The 15,889-nt window shown below is 38.0% G+C and overlaps 1 protein-coding gene across 1 annotated transcript; it reads right to left on the bottom strand.

The window, feature by feature from the left end:
• Positions 1–1,926: 1,926 nt before the first annotated feature.
• LOC140890357 (uncharacterized) lies at positions 1,927–2,367 on the bottom strand. The gene has a single exon (XM_073298114.1). The coding sequence runs from the start codon at positions 2,365–2,367 to the stop codon at positions 1,927–1,929; it is 441 nt and encodes a 146-aa protein (XP_073154215.1).
• Between the last annotated feature and the right edge of the window lie 13,522 nt (positions 2,368–15,889).

Below are 15,889 nucleotides of genomic sequence, written 5' to 3'. Positions count from 1 at the left end.
CTCGTATATTCAAACTCATGAATATAATATCGAAAATCATTGAAGTAATTCAAATAAGCAATCTCATGCTTTTCAAATCGAATATATAAATCACTTACTTCAAACAATTTCATATAGACAAACTCATGTCTTTCAAATAATATCAAAAATCAATTAAATCATTTAAATTCTCATTCAATATCAAATAATCAAATAAACATGCAAGTATGTGATTTTAATTGGGAACTCGAGAATCTCAAACTCGCTCGAGTATTCATTCCCTTCGAAAATCAACATTAGCTCATACCTCAATTTTCCAAGTCTGGAAAAGTTCAAACCCCTAGTCTGTTGATCTCTACCTTTAAATGTCCTAGACTGGCTTCGAATCTGCGGAAATCACATAATATACAAAAGTCAACATCGATCAACTCTGGTCAAACTTTGACCGATAAATTTTCAAACTTTATCGTGTTCTCACCGCTTCACCATTTTGAATCTCGACTCGAAACTTGGATATTTGGATCTATCACATCGAGATGATCAAAATTGGTTAACTCGTCGGAGGTCGTCGGAAAATCGGAGAAGACGGCGGCGACGATCCAAACGTGCTCCAAAAATTATGAAATTTTCCAGATATGTAGAGCTCGAACGGAGGTCCGACGCGCCGGCGATCGGAGAAAAACCAAGCAGCGGCGATAAACTTTTCGGGCTTTGATCTACGCCGTTTCTGCACCAAAATGCTCCCATGAGCTAAGGAAATGCTCCCCATAACTCAAAGAATTGATTACTAGCTTTAGAACCAACCAAAATGAGCTAAAATCGTGAAAATCGCGGCGAAGAAGATGATGAATAGTACCTTCGCAAAATTTGTCTGTTAATTGCCGATTTCCCGGCGATCCAACCGTTGGATTTTTGATTTATTTATACTAATAGATTTGTCTTGATTTTGGCTACAATCTTACCGTTCGGATCTTTGATCAGAGCTCCGGTGAACGACCAGAAAAATCATAAACGTAGACTGCTACAGTACTGGTCGGGAATTTTGAAAATGTAGGGAAAAATCTTAACTCTGTATTTTCTTTTCTGATGCTACAACGCGTGTTTTCTATTTATAGAAACCCGATATTTTCGGGTCTCGGACTAATTTATTTGATACTCAAATGGTAAAATTTAGTCCTAAATCTGATATTTTCCGGTACACACAATCTACATCTATTAATACCATTTCTGAAATTATTGACTTTTACTAGTCAATTGGACTCATAATTTTTCCAAATTAATTACTAAGTCCAACTTAGACTCTGACCAGTCAACTCGGTCAAATATTTTTTTAAATTAATTTATCTGGCATAAATAATTATTTTTATTTCAATATCTCAATAATTATTCCAAAATGCCAAATATTCCAGATCTCTAAAAATAATCAAACTCATTGATTAATTGACACGTGTATTTTGTAAATAAACTCTATAATCTCATTAGCAATAATAATTATTTCATCAACTCAATAATTATTTAAATTGCTAATTAATTCGATAATTAGTTTTTGGGGCGTTATAGTGTGTGTGTGTGTGTGTGTGTGTGGCTAGGATTAAATATTGAACTCAAGTGTATAGGTAGGTAAACCCTAGAAAAATGGGAGTGTAGGAATTCCATGAAAAAATGCAACACACTTTTAAAAAGTGCTAACCAAACTAACAATTAGGACTACAAATTAAATCACACTTAATAAAAATGCAAACTAAAAAGAAAAATCCTAATTTTAAAATATAAGACTGGATTTTACTAGTCCGAGAATTAAAATGCTAATTTTCGCAAAAGTTATAAATAATAAATTCTAATGCACGGGAAAAATATAATATTTAGCCAATTAACACAGAAAATTAAAATAATTAAAATCAAAAATATTAAAGACTAATTTAGGCATGAAACTTAAATTAAGAAATTCTAGGCGTCACAATTCCTCCCTCCATAATACGGAATTTCGTCCTCAAAATTAAGAATTACCAAAAAGCTCTGGTAACGAGTCCTGATATCCGCCTCTGCTTCCCAAGTAGCCTCTTCATCCGAATGGTTCTGCCATCTCACTTTGATAATCGAAATCGACTTGTTCCGGAGTCTCCTCTCCTGTCTATCCAGGATCCGGATGGGCCTCTCCTCATACATCATGTGAGGAGATAGCTGAAGGGGTTCCACGCTAAGCACATGGGACGGATTCGAGACGTACTTTCTCAACATCGACACATGGAAGACATTATGGACTCCATCAAGATTAGGCGGCAAGGCCACCCTATAAGCCAATTCCCCTACTCTGTCCAATATCTCAAAGGGTCCTATGAACCTCGGTGCTAATTTCCATTTCTTCCCAAATCTCATGACACCCTTCATAGGAGCCACTCGGACGAACACATGATCTCCCACTATGAACTTCAAATCTCTCCTTCTATGATCAGCATAACTCTTCTGCCTGCTCTGTGCAGTCCTCATCCTATCACGGATCTTGGATACAACTTCGGCAGTCTGCTGAACAATCTCGGGTCCCAACTCTGATCTCTCACCAATCTCGGTCCACAAAACCGGTGATCTACACGGTCTCCCATAGAGTTCCTCGTAAGGCACCATACCAATGGTGGCCTGATAGCTGTTGTTATATGCAAATTCCACCAATGGTAAACTCAAATCCCAACTATCATGAAAGTCAATGACGCAGGCTCTCAAAAGATCCTCTAGAATCTGGATCACCCTCTCGGACTGTCCATCCATCTGCGGGTGAAATGCGGTACTAAACAAAAGCTTCGTACCCAAGGCTGCATGAAGACTCTTCCAAAAAGTCGACGTAAACCGTGGATCTCTATCAGACACAATGGAAACATGGATACCATGTAGTCTGACTATCTCCCGGATATACAACTCCGCATACTGAGTCATAGTGAAGGTCTTCTTTACTGGAAAGAAATGTGCCAACTTAGTGAGACGGTCAACAATAACCCAAATAGCATTCGAACCTCTCACTGTCCTCGGCAAGCCAACAACAAAATCCATGGTAATATTCTCCCACTTGGGAATATGGAGTGGCTTAAGCAATCCTGTAGGTCTCTGATGTTCTGCTTTGACCTGCTGGCATGTCAAGCATTTTGATACAAAGCGGTCTATATCACGCTTTATGCCCGGCCACCAATATAACTGCTGAAGGTCCCGATACATATTCGTACTGCCTGGGTGAATGGAGTACGACGATGTATGTGCCTCTGCCATGATAGTAACTCGCAGAGAATCACCTGCGAGCACCCATAGTCGACCTCTAAACCTCACAATACCATCTACCACTGTCTTTCTCCTTAGCTCTTTGTCTCCACTTTCTTAACTGCTCATCAACTGCTTGAGCAACTCTGATACAGTCAAATAATATAGTCTGCACCGACAATGCTGACAATCTGGGAACTCTACCCTCGGCATAGTACTCCAGTCCGAATCTCTGAATCTAATCTTGCAATGGTCTAGACACCGTCATAGAAGCAATCATTGCTGTGAGACCTCGGTTTTAAACAACTAATCTCGGAGTAAACAAATAAATAAATCATACAATAATCCAAGATCCAAGCAATTAAATAAAATTTTTCTTTTTTTTAAAAGGCCACGCGCTCGTGCGAGATGAACATCTCGCGCGTGCGTTGGCTACACTTCCAGAGCCACCACTGAAGGCTCGCACCTGCTTGAGATGGAATCTCACCCGCGCGCGGGCCACCATTTCAGAGCCCCTGGAAATGCTACCCGTGCTCGTGCGAGATACCATCTCGCTCACACGCGGGTAGCCTGGGCAGAAAGTTCAGGGCCAACAAAATAAAATCTTCCCGTGCTCGCTTTCGACATGCATTCAAATACATACACAAAACGGGGTGTGGAAATACATGCAATATCAAATATCAATACCAATAACAGGATTTCATAATACATGCAACGACAATATTCAATCCACAATATTCGAATAATAGAAACTAAAAACATCACAAGTTCGAGTACTAACATGCTTCAAATCATAAACTAGATGACATGCTGATTCGACTTCTAAACCGAGTCTCACTTCTATCTCTCTCTCTCTTGATGCTAACCAGGTCTTCGCTGACTTGATCCTGCCCCACCTGTCGCCAAGCACACATACAAAGACAAGACAACAACCGGATAATCCGGTGAGAATAATATTCCCAGTAAAAGAGACTAACATGCAATCTCACATAAACATATCACAACATGATATGCATCAACTTCAACATAATATATCAACTCAAGATATACATAAGAAAAACATTCAAATGCGGAATTAAAGTGATATGCATGACTTTAAAAATCCGGGATTATCAAGTCTGGATAATCAAAAGGTACTCCGGTTGTTCTCTTCCTCTTATTGGGATCCCGAGGATAAAATATCACATAGATCACACCGACTCTCCCCTCGAGGTGGATAGTGCATATTTCAATCCTCTAGACTTTCTACAACTATAGAGAGCTAAGTCGGTCATTGCAGTAAATCGCCTGTCAATGCCCCCTGCTATAATTATCAGAATGTCTAAATCAAAATGAAATAAGTCATTTGGCTCAATATGAATGCAATGCAATTCATAATTCATTCAATAAATTCAAGTAAAACAATTGACATGCAAGTATGTGATTTCTCCAGAACACTCGAATCAAGTCGGATTCGAGTTAATCGTTCCATTCAAGTCTAAGTCATCTTATAACACTTTCAAACGTCGATGCTCCAAGCTGCAACTCTGCAAAACCACAAATATTCCATTTCAAAACTCATTCAAACTTCCTCAATCGATAAAAGAAAATCGATACTATACCGTCTCCAATCTCTAGAACTATTCAACTTCTGCAACCTCGCAACTCAACGGCCTTCAAACGAATCTGTAAAATAAGTAATAAAGGCTCGATATCAATATCGACATTCAAACTCGACTGAAAATGGCTCAATACAATCCAACCCAAACTATAGCCCAAAACTCAAACCAGCGGCAAAACGGCTATATTCTGATCAAACCGGAAACGCAGACAACAGTATAATATCGATACCAACTCAAATCAAGATCAAAACATCCATAAAAATTCAAAACCAACAAATCTCAAAACCCAAATTCTCAAAAATCATCTAAAAATTCATAACAAATCCGAACGACATTCTATTTCAAAACCAATAGAGAATAAACGATCAGAACTCTGTCAAGAACAACATAACCGAAAATCAATCGATTCTAACAACATCCAAAAAATAAAGTATAACTGATCAGAGAAATACTTACTATAGAACAAAGCTCTTGCAGCCCTGATCGCTAATCTGCCTTCAGAAATAAATTCCAACGGACGGATCGAGCTCGGGGTGAAATATGGAAAGCTTGGGAGGCCTTTGGGCATTCAACAATGGAGGGAGGCGAGATGAGGAAGGAGAGAGAGTGAAAGGAAAGTCATTCCATGCTATAAATATATAACAAATCCAAAATTTGCATTTTAGTCCCTAAAAATTCCAAAATTTGCAAATAGACCTCGATCAAAATCAAATCGGCTCTCGACTTCTATAATATCTGATTATCTCAAATAAAGTCAATTAAGATAATTTGGGGCGTTACAATTCTCCCCTCTAAGAAAAGATTTCGTCCTCGAAATCAAACACGGTTCTAACACAAGGAAGAAAATAGAATCAAGGAATTAACTTCTCAGAATAAGTCCAAAATTTCTGATCCAATACGAACTCTATCTCTCAAAGTACTTCTTCAAGACCGTCTATAAAAAAAATCGACTCATTCTCGTCAGAATAATCCTCCTCTGCTCAGTCACAATCGAATCATCTCTGGTTCCAACCCATGTGACTCAGAAAATCATCTCGAAAACACAGAGATCTTCATCTCTTCTCGTACAACCCTTGAAAGGTGTCTCCTATAATTCATCTGATACCTGTCGTTGTACGAAATCTCTACAAGAATCCAGAATTCTGCCAACTAGGGCTAAGTCGAGCTCTACTACTCATGGAATATCCTCCAAAGTTTGATTCATCTGATCTGGTTGTCCATCGTTCTGAGGATATTGGACTGAATTAAGTTGTAATCAAACAACAAAAGTGATGGAACACATGTCGCTCTCACGATCAAATCGATCTGATACCCGGTGCAGCGGAAGTTTAAAAAAAAATTTTATATGGAACGATTCCATATCATGGGTATCAAATCCTAACGATTAAATTATGCAAGTAAAATAATAATCACAATCAAAATTTTACCTCTTCAAGCTAAGGCTTGATTATGGACTCCAACAGATTTAATCTGCTCTTGTTGTAAATCTCGGGAACCGATGACTCGCTCGATCAATCTCCGAAATTAGGTCCACGAACAGAAAACTAAAACCTTTTGATTGATTGCACTAGAAATCAATCAGATGTTTATCGTAGAGATTAAACAGATTTGATCTGTCAATTCAGAATGTAATTTTTCCAAAAAAAATCACAGACTAAATTTTCTCAAAAAGGGAGAGAGGATTTCGAAAATCCCCTTAGAATATTTAGTGTGATTTTCGAAAATTCCAAGAGATTCCAAGAGAGAATTGTTGTGTTATTTTCAAAACCTACACACACACACACACACACACATATATATATATATATATATATATATATATATATATATAATTTTTAGACTGGATTAAGTTATATCTCTATTAGGACTCTAACTCCTTAGGGCCCATAATCCATAACTTAAGTCCAACTAGCCAAGCCCGTTATTATAAAAATTAATATAAAATTCATCATGACTCCGATTGATAAACCAATTTCACCAATGTGCACAGAAACCATTTCTGCATCTTTTAAAGTCAAGATAATTTTTCTGAAACCGAGATCAGTGATTTCCAAAAATGCCCATCCCTATGTCATTTTAGGAAATTCCACTCCCTTTAGTTAAGAAGTCCAACTTTTCTTTCATTAAATTTAACTCTTTAAATTTAACTATCTCAACGGGGTTTAGTAATCCATTACTTGTGTGACCCTCAATGGTTCAGGGATACAGCTAGTCGTGGGCTCACAACTCCTTGTGACTCGGAACAACGATTTCCGACTTATCCAACGAATCATGGTAAGAGCGTCTAACAACATCGCCCCATGATTCCCTAGGTATCACTGATAGTGCCTGCAAGAACCAGTAAGTTTTGGTTAGCGTACAGTACAGTCCCTTCATCCATATATCCCGATCGAATCAACAACCATTGGTACATCGAGAGTCGTTCGAGATTCGATAACTATGCAATGCATCTTGAAGATCAAATAGTGACATCGTATGTGCTACTACGAAACCAAGTAACCTAAATCACATCGAGTACTCTGGCCAGAGATTTATCACACTAATATCTCCTCAGATCGCATAGGATATCCACACTCACAAGCGTGTGGTGAATCCTTGACAACAAAGCATCGACTCCTATATGTGTCGTAAATGTACCCAATCCCGACACCTGATGAGTCCCCATAGAGTCGGTAAATGAGTCAAAGTACAGTACTAGCATATAGAGTCTCAATGATATTTCAAGTAGTAAGGACTAATGGTGTACAACCAAAACCGCGGACTTATCCGCTCAAATAATAATAACCACTTGGAAAGTCCGAATAGGGTACTTAGATCATTCATCATATGAATATCCATTTGCATGCTTTGAACATCTCCATGTCCATTACCAATAAAACGTGGTATTTGGCATCACAAATGCTAGTCTCAATCTCGAGCGATCCTTATCCTTATTATCGGACGGCTCAATTGACTAGGAACTGTTTAGAATATACAGTGGCTATAAGATGTGTTTCATAATAGTGATCTCTCTTTATTCACTATCTCATCTTACTTACATTATAGTATATTCAAGGTCTTTATCAAAACAACAATAGTATATCACAATATAACAATATGAATAAAGATAAAGAAAATGCCATTAATGAATGTAAATTATATTAAACAAAGATTATTTATACATAGAGTCATAAAAGCCCTTAGCCACAAGTTGGCTAACCGGGCACCCACTCTTTCAATCTCCCACTTGCCCTAAAGCCAACTAGTCATACTACGTAATCTCATTGCTTCGCGATGTTTGTCAAACAATGGTCCTGGCAAGGGCTTAGTAAGTGGATCAGCGATATTGTCTGTAGAGGCCACTCTCTCGACAGTGATGTCTCCTTTTTCCACAATCTCCCGGATGATGTGGTACTTCCTCAGTACGTGTTTGGATCTTTGATGAGACCTTGGTTCCTTTGCCTGAGCAACGGCACTAGTGTTGTTGCAGTACACCGGAACTGGACCAACAGCTTCAGGAATGACACCCAACTCTTGGATGAAATTCCTCATCCAAACGGCCTCTTTAGCAGCAGCTGATGCTGCAATGTATTCTGCCTCAGTGGTGGAATCCACTGTAGTGTCCTGCTTGAAACTTTTCCAAGAGACAACACCACCATTGAGCACGAATACAAATCCAGAGGTTGAATTCGAGTCATCCACGTCTCTTTGGAAGCTAGAGTCGGTATAGCCTTCCAATTTCAATTCTCTTCCTCCATAAACCATGAATACATTCTTAGTCCTTCTTAAGTACTTAAGAATATCCTTTACGGCTTTCCAATGCATTTGACCGGGGTTGGCCTGATATCTGCTCGTGACACTCAGAGCAAAGGCTACATCCGGTCTGGTAGATATCATCCCATACATAATACTACTTATGGCTGACGCATATGGTATGTGTGTCATTTTCTCTATCTCTTAGTCAGTCTTGGGACACATAGACTTGGATAGAGAAACTCCATGACACATAGGTAGATGTCCTCTCTTGGACTCATCCATTGAAAACCTTTTCAATATAGTGTCGATGTAGGTTGCTTGAGTGAGTCCTATCATTCTCTTAGATCTATCTCTATAGATCTGTATCCCTAGAATATAGGAGGCCTCACCCAAATCCTTCATCGAGAATCTACCTGATAACTATATCTTTGTTGACTGCAACATCCCTACATCATTCCCAATGAGTAGGATGTCATCAACATAAAGCAATAAGAACGTCACCGCATCCTTAACTACTTTCTTGTACACGCACGGTTCCTCCGGGTTTTTGATGAAACCAAAGTCCTTTATTGTTTCATCAAATTTCTGGTTCCAACTTCTTGATGCTTGTTTGAGACCATATATTGATCTCTGAAGCTTGCATACCTTATGCTCGCTTTCCATAGATGTGAATCCCTCGGGCTGCATCATATAGATCTCTTCCTTAATGTTTCCATTAAGAAATGCAGTCTTCACATCCATTTGCCATATCTCATAGTCATACCAAGCTGCTATGGCAATAAGGATTTTTATGGACTTGAACATTGCAACTGGTGAAAAGGTTTCATCATAGTCAACTCCTTGTCTTTGAGTATAACCTTTTGCGACCAATCGTGACTTGTAGGTCAATACCTTACCATCAGACCCAAGTTTTCTCTTGTAGATCCATTTACACCCTATTGGAACAATTTCATCGGGAGGATCTACTAAAGACCAAACTTGGTTTGTATGCATCGAGTTTATTTCCGACTACATAGCATTAAGCCATAAATTCGAATCCGCATCAAAAATTGCTTCCTTGAAGTTTCTTAGATCACATCCAATGTCAGGTTCACTTTGATCCCCTTCAAGAAGAAGACCATATCGAATAGGAGGTCTAGAAGTCCTCTCGGATCTTCTAGGAATAGGCGTGTCAATCAATGATTCCTGAGGTGTAGGATCGTTATTTTGTATCTCGGGTTCTTCTCGAATTTCTTCGAGTTCCATCATCTTTCCTTTCTTATCAAGTAAGAACTCCTTCTCCATGAAGGTGGCATTCCTCGAAACAAACACTTTTGTTTCATTATGATGATAAAAATAATATCCGATTGAATTCTTCGGATATCCTACAAAATAACATAAGGTGGAACGACTATCCAACTTATCTCCCACTGTCTGCTTCACGTAAGCAGGACATCCCCAAATCCTTAAGTACGAATACTTTGGAGCTTTGCCATTCCATAACTCGTATGAAGTTTTATCCACTGCTTTAGTATGGACATTGTTCAACAACAATACCTCCGTTTCAAGCGCATAGCCCCAAAACGAAGGTGGGATCTCAGTGAAGCTCATCATGGATCGAACCATGTCCAACAAAGTTCGATTTCGATGCTCCGAAACACCATTGAGCTGAGGTGTCATAGGAGGAGTCCACTGAGAGAGAATCCAATTCTCTTTTAGATAGTCCAAAAACTCGGTACTTAAGTATTCTCCACCTCGATCCGATCGAAGTGCTTTAATACTTTTTCCTAGTTTGTTCTCTACTTCAACCTTGAATTCTTTGAACTTTTCAAATGCTTCAGACTTATATTTCATCAAATATAAATACCCATACCTAGAAAAATCATCAGTAAAGGTAATGAAGTAGGTGTGTCCAAATTTAGTACCAATACTAAATGGACCACAAACATCTGTATGGATCAAATCCAACAGATTTTGACTACGCTCAGGTTTTCCTTTAAAAAAGATTTAGTAATTTTTCCTTTTAGGCAGGACTCACAAGTAGGTAGAGAGTTAATATCAGACATATCAAACATGCCCTCTCCCACTAGCTTGTTCATCCTCCTTGAGGAAATGTGACCTAGCCTAGCATGCCAAAGGTTTGCTGGGTTTTGACTATCGTTTTTCCTTTTATTTGTTGTTACCGGTTTATCAACATAATTAATTGGAACGTCTTTTAATTTTGAGTTATATAGATCGTTTTCAAGTTGTCCATTTCCAATTAAACATTCATTCTTGTAAATATTGCAAATCTCATTCACAAAATTGCAAGAAAAACCATCTCTATCAAGCATAGAAACAGAAATAATGTTTTTAATCAAATCTAGCACAAATAAAACATCTCTTAAAAGTAACTTAAAATCGTTCTGCAAAACTAAATAAACGTCTCACACTACTTTGGCTTCAACTCTGGAACCATTTCCGAGCCTCAGCTGGGTCTCACCCATCCTAAGCTTACGACTTCTTGTCATCACCTGCAAATCATTGCAAATGTGAGATCCACATCCGGTATCCAATACCCAAGAAGTAGTATTAAGTGAAACATTTATTTCAATGTAAAACATACCCTTTGCAGTTCGCAACTGCTCGAGGTATTCCTTACAGTTACGTTTCCAATGACCGAGTTTCTTGCAGTGATGGCAAACATCTCCAGATATGTTCACGTTTGAAGCTTTTGTCTTGCCCTTCTTCTTTGGTAAAATTTTTTTGGGTGGGACAGAACGTTTCTTACCCTTTCCACTTGGCCCCTTCTTGGAGTAAGAAGAGGAGCCAACCAAGAGTACCGGTTTTTCCTTCTTTAATGTGTCCTCATAAGACACAAGCATATTGACCATCTCTTCAAGGGTGGCCTCTATCTTGTTCATATTGAAGTTCACCACAAATCCGTCAAACGACGAAGGAAGTGAAAGAAGCAATAAGTCCGTATTCAATTCATGCTCCAATGTCAAATCGAGTGTTACCAACTTTTCAATTAGCCCAATCATGTGTACCCCATGCTCACGGACAGAAGTCCCATCTCGCATGCGGCATGTCATGAGCTCTTTGATGGTGGCATACCTCTTCGACCTTGACTGAGCTCCAAAAATTTCCTTGAGGTGCATGTGTATGTCAGCAGCATTCACGGCATCCTCAAATCACCTCTGGAGTTCATCAGACATTGAAGCTTGCATATAGCATTTAGCCTTGATATCATGGTCCCACCATTGATCAAGTTTTGCCAATTCTTCCGGACTTATATTAGCCGGTGCTTCCTTTGGAGGATTCTTTTCTAACACGTAGAAAATTTTTTCCGAGTTTAGAACAATCTTTAATTTACGGAACCATTCCGTATAGTTTGCGCCAGTCAATTTGTTTTGTTCGAGAATTGAGTATAGTGGATTGCGCGAATTCATTGTAATGAAATACTGAAAAGAAACAGACAATAATCAGTGATTGTTTAATTAATTTACTAAGACATAAAATATGGAGAGATTTAATTTTATGAATTTCACTCCCACTATTTTAACGATTTCACTACCTTCTAGTGAAAACGGGAAACTTGTTTCCTTAGTGGGAACATGGAGTCCAATTGACAAACTATAGTCCCGAATAATATCAGCCAACCATAATTTTCAAAAGGTAGAGCCCAATTGCTTCCAAAGCAATTCCCATGTTTTTACCTCATGTCCAATAAGGGCCCAATAATATGACGCCGTTTATTGTGACATGTCAAGATTACCCATCAATATTAAGTTGTGATGGACGGTCGCCATGTGGATCCCCAATAATATGAGCCAATCTCATGGGAGTTCCACCCAACTTACAACTTGTGTCGATCCAATGTACAGCTTTCCTACGAACGGGCCCCCCTAATAATATGAGCCGGACCGTGCCCGCGTGTAGCATCTCATACATTGATCGTTGATGGAAGGTAGGAACATTTAAACAATATTTAAATTTTTTTTATTTATCTTGATATCAATTTTAAATCATATTTAAAATGAGGGATTTTTAATTTTGAAAACTGTCTCATCATTTAGTATTTGTATGCTTGCGGGATTCATACAATTTAGTCTAAACATGCATACAACAATAATATCATATATTATTTAAAGGATGATCGACCCCAATAACTAATCGACCCGTGGTTGCCAATCACGAGTCTAAGTCCAATCCTAGGTGATATGCAGGTATGCAATGCAATTCTATTACATTGAGCTTCCAATTTACATTTCTTCGGTCTTTATTGTCTGCTGGACCCACTATTGTCTTCAAATCTTTATCTCCCACTACGTCTAATAAATTTATAATAAATTTCGATGACAAGTAGGGGATACATATTTAATGGTGGGAACGGGCCATAAACCAGGCCAACTTTTTATTACAAATGACAATTCAAATTGGGCCATAAACCAAGCCCATTAATAAAATCCAACAACAATAAAACCAAATATAAACAACCTAACATACACCTACAATATTGGTCATGGCAATCGATCATCATCTTATCCAATAATTAATTTAATAATTAAATAATTGGATAATGCAATGGCATCATAATTAAAAAATATAAAATCAAATTTTATCTACTATTCTCATAAGATCATATCTTATCATCAATTGTACCAAAATAATTAATTTTATAAAATCTAATTTAACGGATAAAATTTACAAATTTTACAAAAATTCAAATTTATCCAAAAATCAATTTTAAAAATTTCGGACTCAAACAATTTGATCTGATGCCTCATGGACCAATCAAAAACAATTTTCGATCGTACCAAAAACTAGGCGCTGCCCCTGGGTAGCGCCGTGCGCTGCCCTAGGCAGCGACGATCGCGGCCCCGGGCAGTGATCTAATCGCTGCCCGTGATGCCCTTGTTTCCTTTAAAATTTTTAATTTAAAAAATTTCGTTTTGTTTCCAAAACCCGAGGCTAAAAATTTTGTACAATCGATTAATTTAATCCTTTGATCCGAGAGCAACATGTCTCTGACGCCACTGATGGAACACATGTCGCTCTCACGATCAAATCGATCAGATACCCGGTGCAACGAAAGTTTAAAATTTTTTTTTATATGGAACGATTCCATATCATGGGTATCAAATCCTAACGATTAAATTATGCAAGTAAAATAATAATCAAAATTAAAATTTTACCTCTTCAAGCTAAGGCTTGATTATGGACTCCAACAGATTTAATCTGCTCTTGTTGTAAATCCCGGGAACCAATGACTCGCTCGATCAATCTGCGGAATTAGGTCCACGAACAAAAAACTAAAACTTTCTGATTGATTGCACTAGAAATCAATCAGATGTTTATCGTAGAGATTAAACAGATTTGATCTGTCAATTCAGAATGTAATTTTTCCAAAAAATCACAGACTGAATTCTCTCAAAAAGGGAGAGAGGATTTCGAAAATCCCCTTAGAATATTTAGTGTGATTTTCGAAAATTCCAAGAGATTCCAAGAGAGAATTGTTGTGTTATTTTCGAAACCTACACACATATATATATATATAATTTTTAGACTGGATTAAGTTATATCTCTATTAGGACTCTAACTCCTTAGGGCCCATAATCCATAACTTAAGTCCAACAAGCCAAGCCCGTTATTATAGAAATTAATATAAAATTCATCATAACTTCGATTGATAAACCAATTTCACCAATGTGCACAGAAACCATTTCTGCACCTTTTAAAGTCAAGATAATTTTTCTGAATCCGAATTCAGTGATTTCCAAAAATGCTCATCCCTATGTCATTTTAGGAAATTCCACTCCCTTTAGTTAAGAAGTCCAACTTCTCTTTCATTAAATTTAACTCTTTAAATTTAACTATCTCAACGGGGTTTAGTAATCCATTACTTGTGTGACCCTCAATGGTTCAGGGATACAGCTAGCCGTGGGCTCACAACTCCTTGTGACTCGGAACAACGATTTTCGACTTACCCAACGAATCATGGTAAGAGCGTCTAGCAACATAGCCCCATGATTCCCTAGGTATCACTGATAGTGCCTGCAAGAACCAGTAAGTTTTGGTTAGCGTACAGTACAGTCCCTTCATCCATATATCCCGATCGAATCAACAACCATTGGTACATCGAGAGTCGTTCGAGATTCGATAACTATGCAATGCATCTTGAAGATCAAATAGTGACATCGCATGTGCTACTAGGAAACCAAGTAACCTAAATCACATCGAGTACTCTGGCCAGAGATTTGTCACACTAATATCTCTTCAGATCGCATAGGATATCCACACTCGCAAGCGTGTGGTGAATCCTTGACAACAAAGCATCGACTCCTATATGTGTCGTAACTGTACCCAATCCCGACACCTGATGACCCCCCATAGAGTCGGTAAACGAATCAAAGTACAGTACTAGCATATAGAGTCTCAATGATGTTTCAAGTAGTAAGGACTAATGGTGTACAACCAAAACCGCGGACTTATCCACTCAAATAATAATAACCACTTGGAAAGTCCGAATAGGATAGTTAGATCATTCATCATATGAATATCCATTTGCATGCTTTGAACATCTCCATGTCCATTACCACTGAAATGTGGTACTTGGCATCACAAATGCTAGTCTCAATCTCGAGCGATCCTTATCCTTATTAGCGGACGGCTCAATTGACTAGGAACTGTTAAGAATATACAGTGACTATAAGATGTGTTTCATAATAGTGATCTCTCTTTATTCACTATCTCATCTTACTTACACTATAATATATTCAAGGTCTTTATCAAAACAACAATAGTATATCACAATATAAAAATATGAAGAAAGATAAAGAAAGTGCCATTAATGAATGTAAATTATATTAAACAACAAAACAGTTGATCTTTTAGGAAACATTATTAGATTTAAACTGTCGTCCCAAAGAAAGTGTAGCGACCCAACCCGGATCCACTACCTAATCAGAGTTAAGAGCATAATTAAGCATGCATTAAAATAAATCGCTGTGAAAGACTTAAATAAAAGCAGACCGGCAGAATACAGCCGGTTAAACAAATTCGATTATACAACCCAATCGAATAAATAAGTCTAAAGGGTAAAACCTACAGCTAATCATGCTGTCTTCACTGGTCACTGGTTACTCCAAGCTTTTGGTGCTCGATCCTGCACCTACACCTACACCTGCCCCGTCAAATGGGGTGTCTAGATACACAAAAAATACTGGACGTGAGCTCTAAGCTCAATACGAAATCACAGGTAAAACATACAAATATTATGCATGCAAATGACAAGGTATCCATATCTGGGATAACTGTATACAAATGCTCAGTAATGACGCCTAGGACATGAGTGGTACAACCCGAGGAGC

The sequence above is a fragment of the Henckelia pumila genome, chromosome 3 (assembly GCF_033568475.1).
Source record: "Henckelia pumila isolate YLH828 chromosome 3, ASM3356847v2, whole genome shotgun sequence".
NCBI lineage: Eukaryota > Viridiplantae > Streptophyta > Magnoliopsida > Lamiales > Gesneriaceae > Henckelia > Henckelia pumila.
This window is presented reverse-complemented; position numbering and strand designations above follow the sequence as displayed.